Source organism: Salvelinus alpinus, chromosome 12 (genome assembly GCF_045679555.1).
Source record: "Salvelinus alpinus chromosome 12, SLU_Salpinus.1, whole genome shotgun sequence".
Classification (NCBI taxonomy): domain Eukaryota; kingdom Metazoa; phylum Chordata; class Actinopteri; order Salmoniformes; family Salmonidae; genus Salvelinus; species Salvelinus alpinus.
The window spans coordinates 12,212,625-12,227,859 of NC_092097.1; the positions used below are offsets into that span (position 1 = coordinate 12,212,625).

The following is a 15,235-nucleotide window of genomic DNA, read 5'->3' on the forward strand; positions in this document are numbered from 1 at the left end:
TGTTATTTACAGAGAGGTTTGGAACTCTCTTTCTTATTGCTCAATTAACACATTTACCGCATGGTGATGTCACCATGGAAGGCCAAAATCAAATCATGTTTTTTAATGCATTGGGACTTTAATAACATTGTTATAGAGGGATTAAAGTAATGACAGGACATTAAAGAGAATTATGAAAGCATGCGGGAGTTCCATTCATCTCTAAAGGCAGAGCATGGAGCTGTGCTGGTCCCACAGGTGCCTGATTAAAATGTAATTGGTGCCTCTGGTGTGTCATTCATGTAATGATGAGGATGAGCTGTGTTGGAGCGGGTATCTTTGAAGTGAAAACTCAATTCAGTGTGTGTTGAGCATAGAAATTGATTGACTTGAATACACTGAGTGTACAAAACATTAGGACGACCTGCTCTTTCCATGACATAGACTGAACAGGTGAAAGATATGATCCCTTATTGATGTCACTTGTTAAATCCACTTCAGTCCGTGTAGATGAATGGGAGGAGAGAGGTTAAAAAGGGAAGTTTAAGGCTTGAGACAATTGAGACATGGATTGTATGTCTGTGTCATTCAGAGGGTGAATGGGCAAGACAGAATATTTAAGTGCCTTTGAACAGGGTATGGTAGCAGGTTCCAGGTGCACCGGTTTGTGTCAAGAACTGCAACACTTCAGCGCGCAACACAATATTAGGAAGGTGTTCTTAATGTTTTGTACACTACGTGTAGGTACATGGTTTTCTAGATGACAAATAGCCATGTCTAGTGTGTTGAGCCTCTTTGGCAGATGTGCTCTTGATTTGGAGTAAGCAAAAATAGTGTAGCGTTTGTGTGTGTGTCTGCAGCAAATGGAGGCTGACATCAACTGTAACGAGACAAAGGTCTCCAGCAGCACTGACGTAGCTAAGCCACCAGAGGGCGACCTGGTATGTATCAGACACTCTATTGACAATAGCGGAAAGGCTTGAAGACTATGCTGTGCAAGCTCTGGCTGCAGTCTGATTCACTACCCTTCTCCCTGAACTGCACACTAATTCAATCCCCCTGGTGGATTTGAAAGGAACTGGACTGGTGTAAATATGGTGCTCATGGGGGATAAGGGTATAGAGAATCACTCAAATCTGCCATGACAGGTTTTGCATGTGCAAATAATGGGCTGCACATTTAGAGAATATATTTTGCCAGATTCTGGCCAGATTGTTTAGTTTTCTGCCTTAATATGATATTGCCTCACACTTTTTGCATGTGCATCCTTTTAAAATAGGCTTGTTATAAAGACTTCTCCCCCTTCTAAACTGTGCAGAGTCACATGTTTACAATATGTCATACTGCTACCACATAATTGTCTTTGGTTATCTATGGCACTTAATATTTAAATAAACTCCAGTTTGTATCACAGTGCCAACAAACATGCTGTAATGATAATGACAGGAGGATCTGTTGGGTTGAGCTTCACCAGTTGGTACCATGTTGATACCATACTTCTGTATCAAATGGTTATGCTACGCTCCTGCTTGGTTGCCTATTGGCTTATAACTTGCTTTATAAATTAATCCTAATACCTTGCTTCTGATTCACTACGGTCATGGTAGCTGCATGCAATATGGTGATCAGGTTTGAGGACTGCTTGTTCCCATATGGACACATTGCTCTTCTCCCTGTTTAGTTTAATCAGCAGGAACATGATGACTTCATCCCTTCATCCAAGTGACATTTTCTTTCCTCCCTCCCTCTCCTCATCCCTCTCTTTATCCCAGAACCAGAACCAGGAAGTTGGCAGTAGGAAGGAAGTTCCTCTCCCCAGTATAGAAAATGGCTCCCATGTAAGTACATAATTCACCTTACCATCCTCCACCCCCCCCCCATCTCACTCAATAGACTATGTTACTGTACTCTGACTCCAGACATTTCGTCCTATACTGTAGCTCTTGATTAATTGTAGCTGACGCAGTGATAAAGGTTCCCATGAAACAATGCTCTTGTTCGTTGTTGAATTGAAGCGGTGTCTGTGATTCACCGTATGTTGTCATGTAGAGAGAAGTGGGTAAAGATGCAGTTGTATTTTGGCTGGGCTATACCTTGATCCAGCAGCATAGTGTGTGTGGGTGGGGGGGTGGGTGGGTGTTTCTGTCTGTGTGTGTGTGGGTGTGTGTTTCTGTGTGTTTGTCATTGTGTGCAGGGTTTAAATTGGGACTTTGAAGGTGGCAGAGACAAGGTTAGGGTATTGCTAGGGTTAGGGTTGAACCAGGGTGTGGACATGAAGCTAAGGTTAGGGCTAGGGTTAGGGTTGAACCAGGATGTGGACATGAAGCTAAGGTTAGGGCTAGGGTTAGGGTTGAACCAGGGTGTGGACATGAAGCTAAGGTTAGGGCTAGGGTTAGGGTTGAACCAGGGTGTGGTCATGAAGCTAAGGTTAGGGCTAGGGTTAGGGTTGAACCAGGGTGTGGACATGAAGCTAAGGTTAGGGCTAGGGTTAGGGTTGAACCAGGGTGTGGACATGAAGCTAAGGTTAGGGCTAGGGTTAGGGTTGAACCAGGGTGTGGACATGAAGCTAAGGTTAGGGCTAGGGTTAGGGTTGAACCAGGGTGTGGACATGAAGCTAAGGTTAGGGCTAGGGTTAGGGTTGAACCAGGGTGTGGTCATGAAGCTAAGGTTAGGGCTAGGGTTAGGGTTGAACCAGGGTGTGGACATGAAGCTAAGGTTAGGGCTAGGGTTAGGGTTGAACCAGGGTGTGGACATGAAGCTAAGGTTATGGCTAGGGTTAGGGTTGAACCAGGGTGTGGACATGAAGCTAAGGTTAGGGCTAGGGTTAGGGTTGAACCAGGGTGTGGACATGAAGCTAAGGTTAGGGCTAGGGTTAGGGTTGAACCAGGGTGTGGACATGAAGCTAAGGTTAGGGTTAGGGTTGAACCAGGGTGTGGACATGAAGCTAAGGTTAGGGTTGAACCAGGGTGTGGACATGAAGCTAAGGTTAGGGCTAGGGCTAGGAAAGTGGCTAGGGTTATGCTAACTGCTGTATAATGTATTACCATTCTAGGGGGAGGGTTAGTACTTTTATTCTACTTTTTATCCTAGTCCTATATGTAGCCTTAGAAATAAGGTTAATGAAATCAATAACTTGCTAACATCAGATCATTAATTTGATGATACAGCAGTAGCTATACAAGGACATAACATGTATAGAAGAGACAGGGATGCAAATAGGGAGGTGTTGCTGTATGTGCTTAGAGAAGATCTTATGCCAAGTGTTGTGGTTGCAGGTTCATCTGGCATATCTAAAGCATTTTCTTTTGGGGTGTTGCTATAGGCCACCAAGTACTAACAGTCAGTATCTAAATAATATGTGTAAAATACTTGATGGTGTATGTGATGTAAGCCGAGAGGTCTACTTACTTGGGGACATGAATATTGACAGGTTTTCATCAAGCTGTTCGCTTAAGAAGAAGCTTTTTACTGTAACCAGTGCCTGTAATCTGATTCAGGTTATTAATCAACCTACCAGGGTGTTTACAAAAACTACAGAAACAAGATCACCCACATGTATAGAACTTTGTTCTAAAGCTGTATCCGTACCCTTTGGATGCAGTGATCACAATATAGTGGCTATATCCAGGAAAGCCAAACTTCTAAAAGCTGGGCCTAAAATAGTGTATAAGAGATCATACAAAAGATTTTGCTGTGACTCTTATGTGGATGATGATACAAATATTTGTGGGTCTGATCTGCATCCAGATGGTGCAGTTGATGAATTTATGAAATTGCTTCTTCCAATTATTGATTAACATGCACCTGTTAAGAAACTGACTGTTAGAACTGTTAAGGCTCCATGGATTGATGAGGAATTTAAAAAATGTCTGGTTGAAAGAGATGGGGCAAAGGAGTGGCTAATAAGTCTGCCTGCACATCTTACTTGCTGACTTACTGCAAATTGAGAAATAATGTGACTAAACACAACAACAAAAAATAAGAAACTGTATTATGAAGCCATGATCAATGATATAAAAAAACTTTGGAATACTTTCAAATACATTTATGGGCAGAAATACAATTTCAACTCCGTCTTTCATCGAATCAGATAGCTTATTCATCACAACACTATTTGATGTTGCGAGTTATTTTAATGATTACTTAATTGACAAAGTGAGCAAACTTAGGCAGGAAATGCCAACAACGAACAGTGAGCGCACTCATGCATAAAAAAACTAATAATGAAAGTAAAGCATTGCAAGTTTGAATTTTATATTTTTGTAAAGTTAGTGTGTGAGAGGTGGAAAAATTATTGTCATTGATCAATAATGACAAACATCCTGGCATTAACAACATAGATGGAAAGCTACTGAGGATGGTAGCTGACTCTATAGCCACTCCTATCTGTCATATCTGTCGTGTCTTTGGCATCATTAAATTGAAGACTGTTATTTTATCAAATCAATTCTCTGTAATTATTATTACGTGATTAAACTAATCATGTAAATGTAAACAAAGAAACAGTAGATATGATTACAAGGAAATGATAGGGGAGGTTCCCTAGTGGGCTAAGCCGATATGACGGCTTGCTAGACAAAGGGAAGTGGGTGTGGACTGAGAAGGGCGGGAAAGACAAGAGTCACTACACAGGTGATAATTATATTAATTAAAATGCTAATCCTCTGCACATGAACGCTCACTCATTCGGGAATAACTTCAATCAATATATATTTACGCTCAGTGTGTCGTTGTGATCTCTGTTGGAATCGTCCGTCTTTCTGTTGGAAAGTTAATCTGATCGTCTCTCTGCTTCCATGAAGTCTATTGTGGTTAGCCTGGATACTTCAGAGTAACATTCAGAAATGTTCTTGTAGAATAGATGTTGCGGCGGTTGTCGGTCTTCGCATTTCAGGTCGACATAATTTCTAGCTTTAGACTAGTAATTAGTATAGAAGATTTGCTCTTATTCTGTCGGAATCGATAGTCTCAGAGTTTCAACAACCATTACAACCTTAGCTTATACTGAGGTTTTTGTGGTCTCCACTCAACCTTCGCTCCCTCAGCTGACCGAGGTACGCATGGTCTGAAGAGGATTTCTTCAGGTGGGGGTTTTATTCGTAACAGTAGAAAAGGGCTGTCTCATGCGCCAGATCATGTCTGTGCTCACGGGGGCGGGCCAATGACTTAGTTAAACTTTGAAGGGAATACAATTCTCTCACATTAACGGTTCAACATCACCTTACATAATTTCACAAATAGTTTAATCTTTACTCATTCATTTTATACAATAATTAGACGCAAACCACATAACGGAGGCTCCTGCATAAACAGAGTTATGGTAATGTGGCTGTATTGTCTTTCATGAGGTCACAACATGAAACAAAATGGACCGGGTCGTAGTTGGCTACTCCACCGACCGTTTACACATTCTCCAAAACATGGATATTGTTCAGTTCTCAAGTTCTATGATGTAGAAGAAGTTCCTTTGTTCTACTGTGGAACTCTCTCTATACTGCCTGGCCATGAGGAGAGAGTCTCCTCCAGGAATTTACGAACTGAGATAACAGAACCTGGGTGTAGGAGGGAGAGAGACAGAGAGAGAGAAGGGTATGGTACTCGCTATACCCAAATAGGGCCACGTCATGACATATCTTTAATTGGAGTCTAGAGGAAAATCTTTGTCATCAGGCCTGGAGGGAAGCTAAAGTAATTCCGCTATCCAAGAGTGGTAAAGCAGCCTATCAGCTTGCTGCCTGCTCTATGCAAACTGTTGGATTTCTTTTTTGACTAAGTACAAATAAAGCAACACCTCACGGCAAAACGTCCATGTGACCTACAGTACTTGTTGTGTGTATGTACTAACTGATAGATGTGCACACACACACACACACACACACACACACACACACACACACACACACACACACACACACACACACACACACACACACACACACACACACACACACACACACACACACACACACACACACACACACACACACACACACACACACACACACACACACACACACACACACACACACACACACACACACACACACACACACTTCATGTTAATGTTTATTACATGTATTTAAATTGGAAAGTCTTTTGTCTGTAATATATTTTTCGTTACGTGTCGGCTAATGGGGGTTCTAATAAATTAAATAAAAAATCCTTGTTGGACCCATAAGGTGCTGGAGCTAGGCTCCATCTGGCTCTCTTTGACCCTTGCTCCGGGTAGCTCCGGCTCAATTTAACCACTGGTTGTGTTTGTTTGTGTGCGTGTGTTTGTAGCAGCTGTGCTGATAATGTAAGTGACCCTTCTTTCTCCTAATGACCGTGCTGCAGGTGAAGGCGGGCACCCTGGGGAGAGAGGCCGTAGTGTCCCCGCTGACTGTCACCGCCGACAATGTCACCTCAGCAACCACAACTCAAGTTACCAAGGTAACCCCTCGTGTCTCCTCTGCGAGCTTTTAAAAAAAGGTCTTGACACTTCCTCTTCACTTAATATACACTATAGAGCTATGAAAGGCCACAATTATTATCTGATCTGTAGATTGATGTTGACTGTGTGTGTTGTGTTTCAGACAGTGAAAGGTGGCTACTCCGAGACCAGGATTGAGAAAAGGATTATCATCACAGGAGATGATGATGTGGACCAACATCAGGTGAGGAACAACAGTCACAGCCATTACTAAGTTAGAAGTACTGTAGAAATGCATGTAATTTGTATGGCATCTCATGGACACTCAAAGACACTAATATTGTAGATTGAGTGCAAATGAATAGTGTCCATTTAATGAGAACAGTGACCTTTATCACACAGGCCCTTGCCATGGCGATACAGGAGGCCAAGCAGCAACACCCCGACATGCTGGTGACAAAAGCAGTGGTTGTCAGGGAAACAGAGTCTCCCACTGAGGAGCAACATAGAAAATCGGAGGTATGTGGAGCTGCTATGTAAACATCACTGTCAAGACACCATAGTATTGCCTCGATAAGTAGGGAGATAGTGATAGACAGTGTGTTTGTGTGTGTGCGCGCGTATGCATTTATTTGTGAATATATGCTATACAGGCTATAGGTGGCTTTAAATATGACATAGCTCACACGTACAGTATGTTGGACATGGAAGTCAATCATGTTGTTTAAAATACAGGTTGCAATCTATTGTCATGATTCTTGCACTGCAAGCAACTCTGCGGAGTGGTCACTGACTGGCAAAGCCACGAAGTCAAAAATAAATAAAATCAGATTTAAACCTAACCATAACCTTAACCACACTGCTAACCCTAATGCCATACCCTAACCTTAAATTTAGACCAACATTTTTACTATATAGGCAATTTTGACTTTGCAGCTGGCCCATCTAGTGAAAATCGCTCAGTTCTGCCTCCAGGGAAAGATTCATGACGACAAACCTGAACTTGCGTTTAAACCACCTTGTTTATCCCAGTGTCAGTCTGTTTCACAGAGCTGTGTGTGTGTTCGCTCTCTGTTTCAGTCCTGATAACTCATGGTGGTTCCTGGGAGTGGGGACAGGAGCCCATCAACCCCCTGACTCCCACTCCACCGTTGCAAGAGGACTACAGTAACCTACCCACAGTGTATACTACAATACAATAGACAGCTCTCCTTGAAATAATTTCAGTCTCCTCTACAACACCATACGCCTCCTCTCCTGTCCCTTTAGCCAGAACCGACTGTGACGCCGCCTCTGACCCACCCTCACCCACCAACCACTCTTCCTCTGGAAAATGCCCTAGAAAATGCCCAGTGTTTGTACAGTAGACCCCCATGAGGTCTGACTCATGTGTTTGTAAAGAATAGGGCTACAGATGTAGGATCTTAATTGTGTGTGTGTGTCTGTGCGTGTAATGAAGATCTTACACCTGTATTTGGTCGTGAATAGGGCTGTTTAGCTCTGGGATCTGTGAGAGATCAGTATAATGGTTCTGGTTTTTTACATCCCCAGACAGACTCTGTATGTACAGTACAAACATAATGGCATGTTAATGGTTCATCACCCCCCGATCAGTATAGTTCAATTAAATTATTAGCGATCACGATGTAATCCACAAAATAATCTGATCGACCTTTCCCCAGAACACATTGACTTACCTGTAAGTACTGGTAATTTATTTTTAAGGAACTCAATAGCCCACCCCCACAAATTGCTGTCATATATGGTCACCGTGGAGATGCCTGCTCTGTGCTGACATCATGCATGAAGCATGGGGACTGGGTGAGTGGAGTGTGAGGAAGGGGTTTGGGGGAAGGGGTGCTCTGCAGGGGCCAGTAGTGAGGGTCAGCCTTTAATGCTTGTTGTCACCAGCGTGACACATATAGTCAACAGCTGTCTTACTAGCTTTTTAAACATTTTTAACAGTAGAACAATCTAATTTAAAGTCCAGTGTTTGCTTATCTTCTGAAAATTAAAAAAAATTGTTGATTTAGCATCTCATACTCACATGCATGATTCTAAGTAGTCAAGGGAATGAACGATACGATACAGAGCTGTCGTTGAACTGACGTCCACAGGAAGTGCTCAAGGAGGATTCTGTGGAATATACTTCTGCAACGTGTAGACACTGCATGTCAAACAAAGCTGATGGGCCTATACTGATAGGAGAGTCAACTGAAGAAATACGTGGACAGACACTTCTACAACATCAAGAGACTATGAGTTGGGACTCCGCTTGGCATTCAGGGTGCATTACTACTCCAGGCTCTGACGCTCGTTCTCTGGATTATAACAAACAGAATCCTTCCACACCCCCTTCTGTGCTTCTCTCCTCATCCTGTTCTCCTTCAGTCATCATGCTGTTATACTTTCAGTCGCAAATGCTGGTCACGTAGGGCAAAAGTCAAATCACACCCATTTCCCCATGTGGTGCACTACTTTGGTCAAAACTAGTACACTCTACAGGGGAAAAGGTGTCATTTGAGACAAAGCTATAGTCTGGTCAAATGAGCAGTTTTAATATAATGTTTTACAGTATCTCATTTTATGAAGTGTGAGGATATGTTTGATTTTTTTTATTTTTTTTACTTTTGTTTTTAAGTTATGGTGTATGAGTTCAACATCTGTATTTATAAGAGTGGTGGTGAATGTGAGCCGGCGGGTTTCTTGCCTTCCCTAAAAATTATTATTAAGTGTGTGATTCCTTTTTCTGTACCTTCACAGACACAGCCTGGATTCATAGTGTGACACGTTTAAGGCCAAACTCCATCATCTTCGACAGATAGACAGGTGGTGAACCTGTTCCAGAACACCTAGCAAGGCCTCCATAGCCCTGCCTGGCCAAATCTGTATACGTGGCCAAATCTGTATACTCTCTGGATAATAACTCTAAAGCTATATTCAACTGCTGCATATACATTCGTCAGTCAGTCAGTCTGAAAAATCAACAAAAACTATGCTGGAACAAACTGTTGAATAAATACTATGCATTGTTCCCTGTGTGGACTAACTTTGACAATATTACTGAGGAGAACCAGATTCATTTTTGGTGTGCCGCTCTGCTCTCATCTCCTATAGTATATGATATTGTTTATTACAGCGGTCAATCTTAACTGCTTGTGAGACTTGCAATAACTGTCTCTTTGTAGCCACTTCGCTATTGTAATCCATTATCAATCTATTTAAAAGAGAACTGTGAACTCTTATGCATATAAAAAGCACTACCAAAACGTTCCAAGATGGAGTTGAATCTAAAAGTTGAGTTCTGCCACCGTGTTCCCATGGCTTTGTTACCGTGCTTGGCATAATTACTCCACTCTCACTTCACCCTGAAGTAATGGAGAAGATCCTTCGGACTTTGTCTTAACTGCTGTAAAGTTCAGTCTCTGTGAAACAGAGTCCCTAACAGTTATTTTGTATATTTTATTTCATTTTATCTGGTCAAATGACACTGGATTGATGTTAAGGCACTTGCTTGCAGTGATAGGCAGCAACGATATGGTTAGAAATGTGTTTTTTTTTTATATACTGGACACACACCTTTGAAAATGATTACTTGCTGTACAGTATAGACATTGAGAAAGAAGTTGCTCTGTATATCCGATGTGCTGTTTTGAAGGGTGGGAGGCATATTGTATGTATGTATGAACATGAATACTTCTATGTGTGCATTTAGTTACAAATATACTGGAAGAGTGGTATGAGGTTGTGCACATTTTGTAATAGAGGATTCACAAATGTGCAATGTTAAGACTACAGACTACGTGTAAGTACTAATGCACTTGTTATACTGATGATGGGTGTCTTACTGTTGGAGTCACTGCCACTGGAAACCATGGAAGTAATTATTTAGCCTACCTGTGTGATCTACTGACATTTCAGCCGTCCACTCTCCATGTGGTGTTGTCATAACCTCTTCTTAAGGTCCTATAGAAGAACTGGGTAATACTATAGATTAGCTATGATACACTGTTTCAGTGGTAGGAATAATACGAATTGGAACAAAAATATATTGAAGAGCAGAAAGATTACAAACAATCACAGGCCCCAATAGGACAGAACTAACTGGCTGATTCCATAGGCTCACATGAGGCACTGTCCACCCCACTCTTCCTCTTCCACCCTTCAATTCACCTCAACCTGTTTGTTCTACATCCCCCTAGTGCTTGGTGGTTTGTGTTTGCTGTATTTGCGTTCAGTCTAAATGGAAAACATACATACGTAAATAAATAAATGTCTCAATGCTATTTTCATTGTCTCTGCAATTTTCATGAGGAAGACAAATGCTGCAAGATCATGTTGTGGAAACCGGTAAAGGGCTTGAGACGTTAGGCGGTTACATTTAGTTTGTTTGGTATCCTGCATTGCCATCTTGTGGCCCTTAAGAGAATTGCAATTGGGAATAAAATTACAGAAGGACAATACTCAGTCAAGCATAATCATCACTATCCTCAAATTGATTAAAATATGGCTTAATGGTTATAGTTCTACTGTTACTGTCAAGTGCCATTTGTTCTATTGTTGCTTCGTATTTTGAACATTTTGACTGTCATTGGACATCTCTAACTCTTTATATATACAATCTATGCTCTAAGGGGGAATTCTGAACCGAGTTAATTAAGCCCACATAAATGGAACGTAATTCCCTTTTTATGCACTTTTCCCTTTTTATGCACTTTTCCCTTTTTATGCACTTTTCTATCCAAGAGTATTCTGACCTTGAACTTAAGCTTGAGGAGAGCATGCTATTCACCCGCTATTCGTTTGAGGTGGAGATCAACGAAATGAAGGCGTGGCAGAGGTGTGTCTACAGATTCTGATCCTGACAGACACATTTATCAACATAGAAGTCTCCGATCACTACTCTGAACTGACAAAGGGGGACCAGAACATCTCATTTCAGAGAGCAGCTTTACCCAACTCTGTGGAGACCGAAGGGGTCACAGTGTTATCCAAGTCTGAGACCGGGTTTTTCATTTGTAAGTCTAAATTGAATTAATGATAGATAAATCGGAAGTTTCTGCATGAGTGCTTTGTAGATAAACATGAGAAAATGTTAATCTCTCTATACATACAAAGAGGCCCAACCAAACATTTTTTTAATACAAAACACAATGCGGAATTCTATAACCATCACCAGTAATAAACCTAAGGGCACAATGGAAAACAGCATCTAGTGGTTTAAGTGTAGATGCTGCTTCATGCATATAGATAATATCCCCATAATCTAAGATAGACATGCATTGCTTGCTGTTTGGGGTTTTATGCTGGGTTTCTGTATAGCACTTTGTGACATCTGCTGATGTAAAAATGGCTTTATAAATACATTTGATTGATTGATTGATTGACATAAAAGTGGCCTGGACAATTTCCTTCCTATTAACAAAAGTCAAACACGCTTTGTTTCTGTAAAATAAACCAACCTTGAACTTCAACTTCTTCACCAGCTCAGTGAAATGTTTTTTTAAATGACAGTTTGTCATCAAGCCAGATACCAAGATATTTGTAGGAAGGAACTATTCATTACGAATTCATTTAAATCTGGGTAATGGGACCTAGAAAAAAAAACATGCGTTTTGTTTGCATTGAGCACTAACTTAAGATCCAGTAGTGACCACTGCAGTGACAATTGTTTTAGAACTATTTTACCTGATGATGGCTAGAGTCAAATGTGAAACCAATCATATGACAGCAAACTGATGCATATCAACATATCACCTTTTCCACAGTGAAGTTTATAAAATGCTGGCCTTATACCTTGCAGGGATGAAATTTGGAGACCCGAGCTATATACTGTACTTCTGTAGCCATGCGCAAATGATAATACAGCGCCAAACCTACCGAGTTGATTTCTGATTTTCTAACTATTTTAATTATATGCCTGGACGTTTCACTGTGCCATGTCGAATATTAGCCACTTTCGGTAGCTACTGTCACTTATACCCACATACATTTATAACTGTCACTTTAGTGTTGGTTTCCTTACATTTTTCATCATTCCATGACATCATTAGTTTACATTTCTTTCCTCTGTCACATTCGTGTGGTTGTTCCTGAGTGGATGATATTAGGCTAACGTATTACAATAAAGTGTCTTCAGAATGTATTCATACCCCATGACTTATTCCACAGTTTGTTGTGTTACAGCCTGAATTCATAAGGGATTAAAACACGTTCATATCTCACTCATCTACACACAATACCCCATAATGGCAAAGTGAAAACCCCATAATGGCAAAGTGAGAAAAACCCCCCCAGAAATGTTAGCAAATTTTTTGAAAATGGAATACAGAAATATCTTATTTACATAAGTATTCACACCCCTGAATGAATACACGTTAGAATCACCATTGGCAGCAATTACAGCTGTGAGTCTTTCTGGATAAGTCTTTAAGAGCTTTGCACACCTGGATTGTACAATATTTGCCCATCATTCTTTTAAACATTCTTCAAGCTCTGTCAAATTGGTTGTTGATTTTGTATTTATTTATTATTTTTTGTTGTTGAGGGGGGGTAAATTTGCTTTAATATTGCAGATAGATTGTGGCGTCCATCAATGTAATTGTCTGCATCATTTCCAATCCCCCATATAAATATATATTTTTTTATATATACAGTACCAGTCAAAAGTTTGGACACACCTACTCATTTAAGGGTTTTTCTTTATTTTTACTATTTTCTACATTGTAGAATAATAGTGAAGACATCAAAACTACGAAATAACATATATGGAATCATGTAGTAACCAAAAAAGTGTTAAACAAATCTAAACATATTTTATATTTGAGATTCTTCAAAGTAGCCACACTTTGCCTTGATGACAGCTTTGCACACTCTTGGCATTCTCTCAACCAGCTTCATGACGTAGTCACCTGGAATGCATTTCAATTAACAGGTGTGCCTTGTTAAAAGTTAATTTGTGGAATTTCTTTCCTTCTTAATGTGTTTGAGCCAATTAGTTGTGTTGTGACAAGGTAGGGGTGGTATACCGAAGATCGCCCTATTCGGTAAAAAACCACGTCCATATTATGTCAAGAACAGCTCAAATAAGCAAAGAGAAACGCCAGTCCATCATTACTTTAAGACATGAAGGTCAGTCAATTGGGAACATTTCAAGAACTTTTAAAGTTTCTTCAAGTGCAGTCGCAAAAACCATCAAGCGCTATGATGGAACTGGCTCTCATGAGGACCGCCATAGGAAAGGAAGACCCAGAGTTACCTCTGCTGCAGAGGATATGTTCATTAGAGTTACCAGCCTCAGGTATTGGAGCCCAAATAAATGCTTCACGGAGTTCAAGTAACAGACACATCTCAACATCAACTGTTCAGAGGATACTACGTGAATCAGGCCTTCATGGTCGAATTGCTGCAAATAATTGTAAACTTTTTTATTTAACCTTTATTTAACCAGGAAGCGCTGAGATTTTAAATATATTTTTCAAGAGCGTCCTGGCCAAGATAGGCAGCACAAAGTCATTACACAGTTACAGACAGACAACATGAAAACTACAGGTAATCTAGTAAAAAAAAACATAGAATTCACAAGAGTATAACAAAATCAGAAAACATTAAAAACATTGACAGGTCAGGGAATCAGCCTCAAAGTCCTTCATCAATGATTTAAAAACACCAATCGGGACAAGTTCTTCACATTTAAAAGTATTTTGTAAGGGGTTCCAAGCCGATAGCGCGGAGTACAGTACATAAAAGCCCTTTTTCCAATTTAGTTTGGACATTTGGAATCGTTAGCAGGATAAAGTCCTGCAAACGAAGAGAGTACCAACCACATTTCTGAACAAGAAAAATGTACAAATAAAATGGTAGTAAATCCAAAATGGCTTTGTAAATAAAAAGCATACCAGTGTCGGAGCCTACGGTTGACTAGAGAAGGCCAGTCAACCCTGGTATATTAAGTGCAGTAGTGCGTAAGGATTTTGCAGTTTAAAATACATTTTAATGCTCCATGGTAAAGGGTGTCAATTGATCTCAAACACTGAGCAGAAGCGTTCATATATAAAATATTCACATAGTCTAGTATAGGCATAAATGTAGCTGATACTAGCCTCCTGGCTTCAAAAGAAAAACAGGCCTTATTCCTAAAATAAAATCCCAATTTAAGCTTCCACTTTTTTGTAAGTTGTTGAAAACCCAATTTAAAAGAGAGGCAGCCATCAATTAAAATTCCAAGATATTTATATCAGGTTACAGTCTCAATCTCATTGCCCTGGCAGGTAAAAAAGGTTCAGAGGTCTATTTCTTGCTTTAGAAAACACCATTAGTTTAGTTTTGAGGATAAGCTTCAATTTACACAAGGTATGTTGAACAGAATAAAAAGCAGTTTGCAAGTTCTGGAAAGCTTTTGAGAGAGATGAGGCACAACAATAAATAACAGTATCACCAGCATACAAGTGAAGTTGAGCATTTAGACAATTTTAGTCTTATTTATTTCTATAAATAGTGAATAAGAGGGGATCAAGTACAGACGCCTTGGGCACACCATTACAGACAGACAATTTAACAGACATGAACCCATCAAATTGAGTGCGCTGAGTTCTATCAGACAGATAGTTAGCAAACCATGCATCTGCATGCTCCGAAAGACCTGTGCTCGACAATCTCTGCCTCAGTATAGTATGATCAACTGTATCAAAAGCCTTAGACAGATCAATAAAAAGTGAGACAGTGCTGTTTTTTGTCAAGGGCTTCAGTGATATCATATAAAACCTTCATGACTGCTGTAACTATGCTTCTTCCTGAAGCCCGATTCGTACATTGATAAAATAGAGTTAGTATATAAAAAATATT

At 40.3% G+C, this 15,235-nt stretch overlaps 1 protein-coding gene across 9 annotated transcripts in view; it reads left to right on the forward strand.

Annotated features, from left to right (window-relative positions):
- The window catches only part of LOC139535551 (band 4.1-like protein 1), a 122,701-nt gene extending 112,024 nt beyond the window's left edge, over nucleotides 1-10,677 (forward strand). For 8 of the 9 annotated variants that reach the window (XM_071335049.1, XM_071335051.1, XM_071335052.1 and 5 more), the window contains 6 exons: nucleotides 840-920; nucleotides 1,752-1,817; nucleotides 6,316-6,411; nucleotides 6,555-6,635; nucleotides 6,794-6,910; nucleotides 7,472-10,677. In XM_071335049.1, coding sequence (XP_071191150.1) covers nucleotides 840-920; nucleotides 1,752-1,817; nucleotides 6,316-6,411; nucleotides 6,555-6,635; nucleotides 6,794-6,910; nucleotides 7,472-7,477 — 447 coding nt within the window. In that variant the 3' untranslated portion in view covers nucleotides 7,478-10,677. The remainder of the gene's footprint in view (nucleotides 1-839; nucleotides 921-1,751; nucleotides 1,818-6,315; nucleotides 6,412-6,554; nucleotides 6,636-6,793; nucleotides 6,911-7,471) is intronic. The other variant, XM_071335054.1, reaches the window with a different exon arrangement.
- Nucleotides 10,678-15,235: the final 4,558 nt, after the last annotated feature.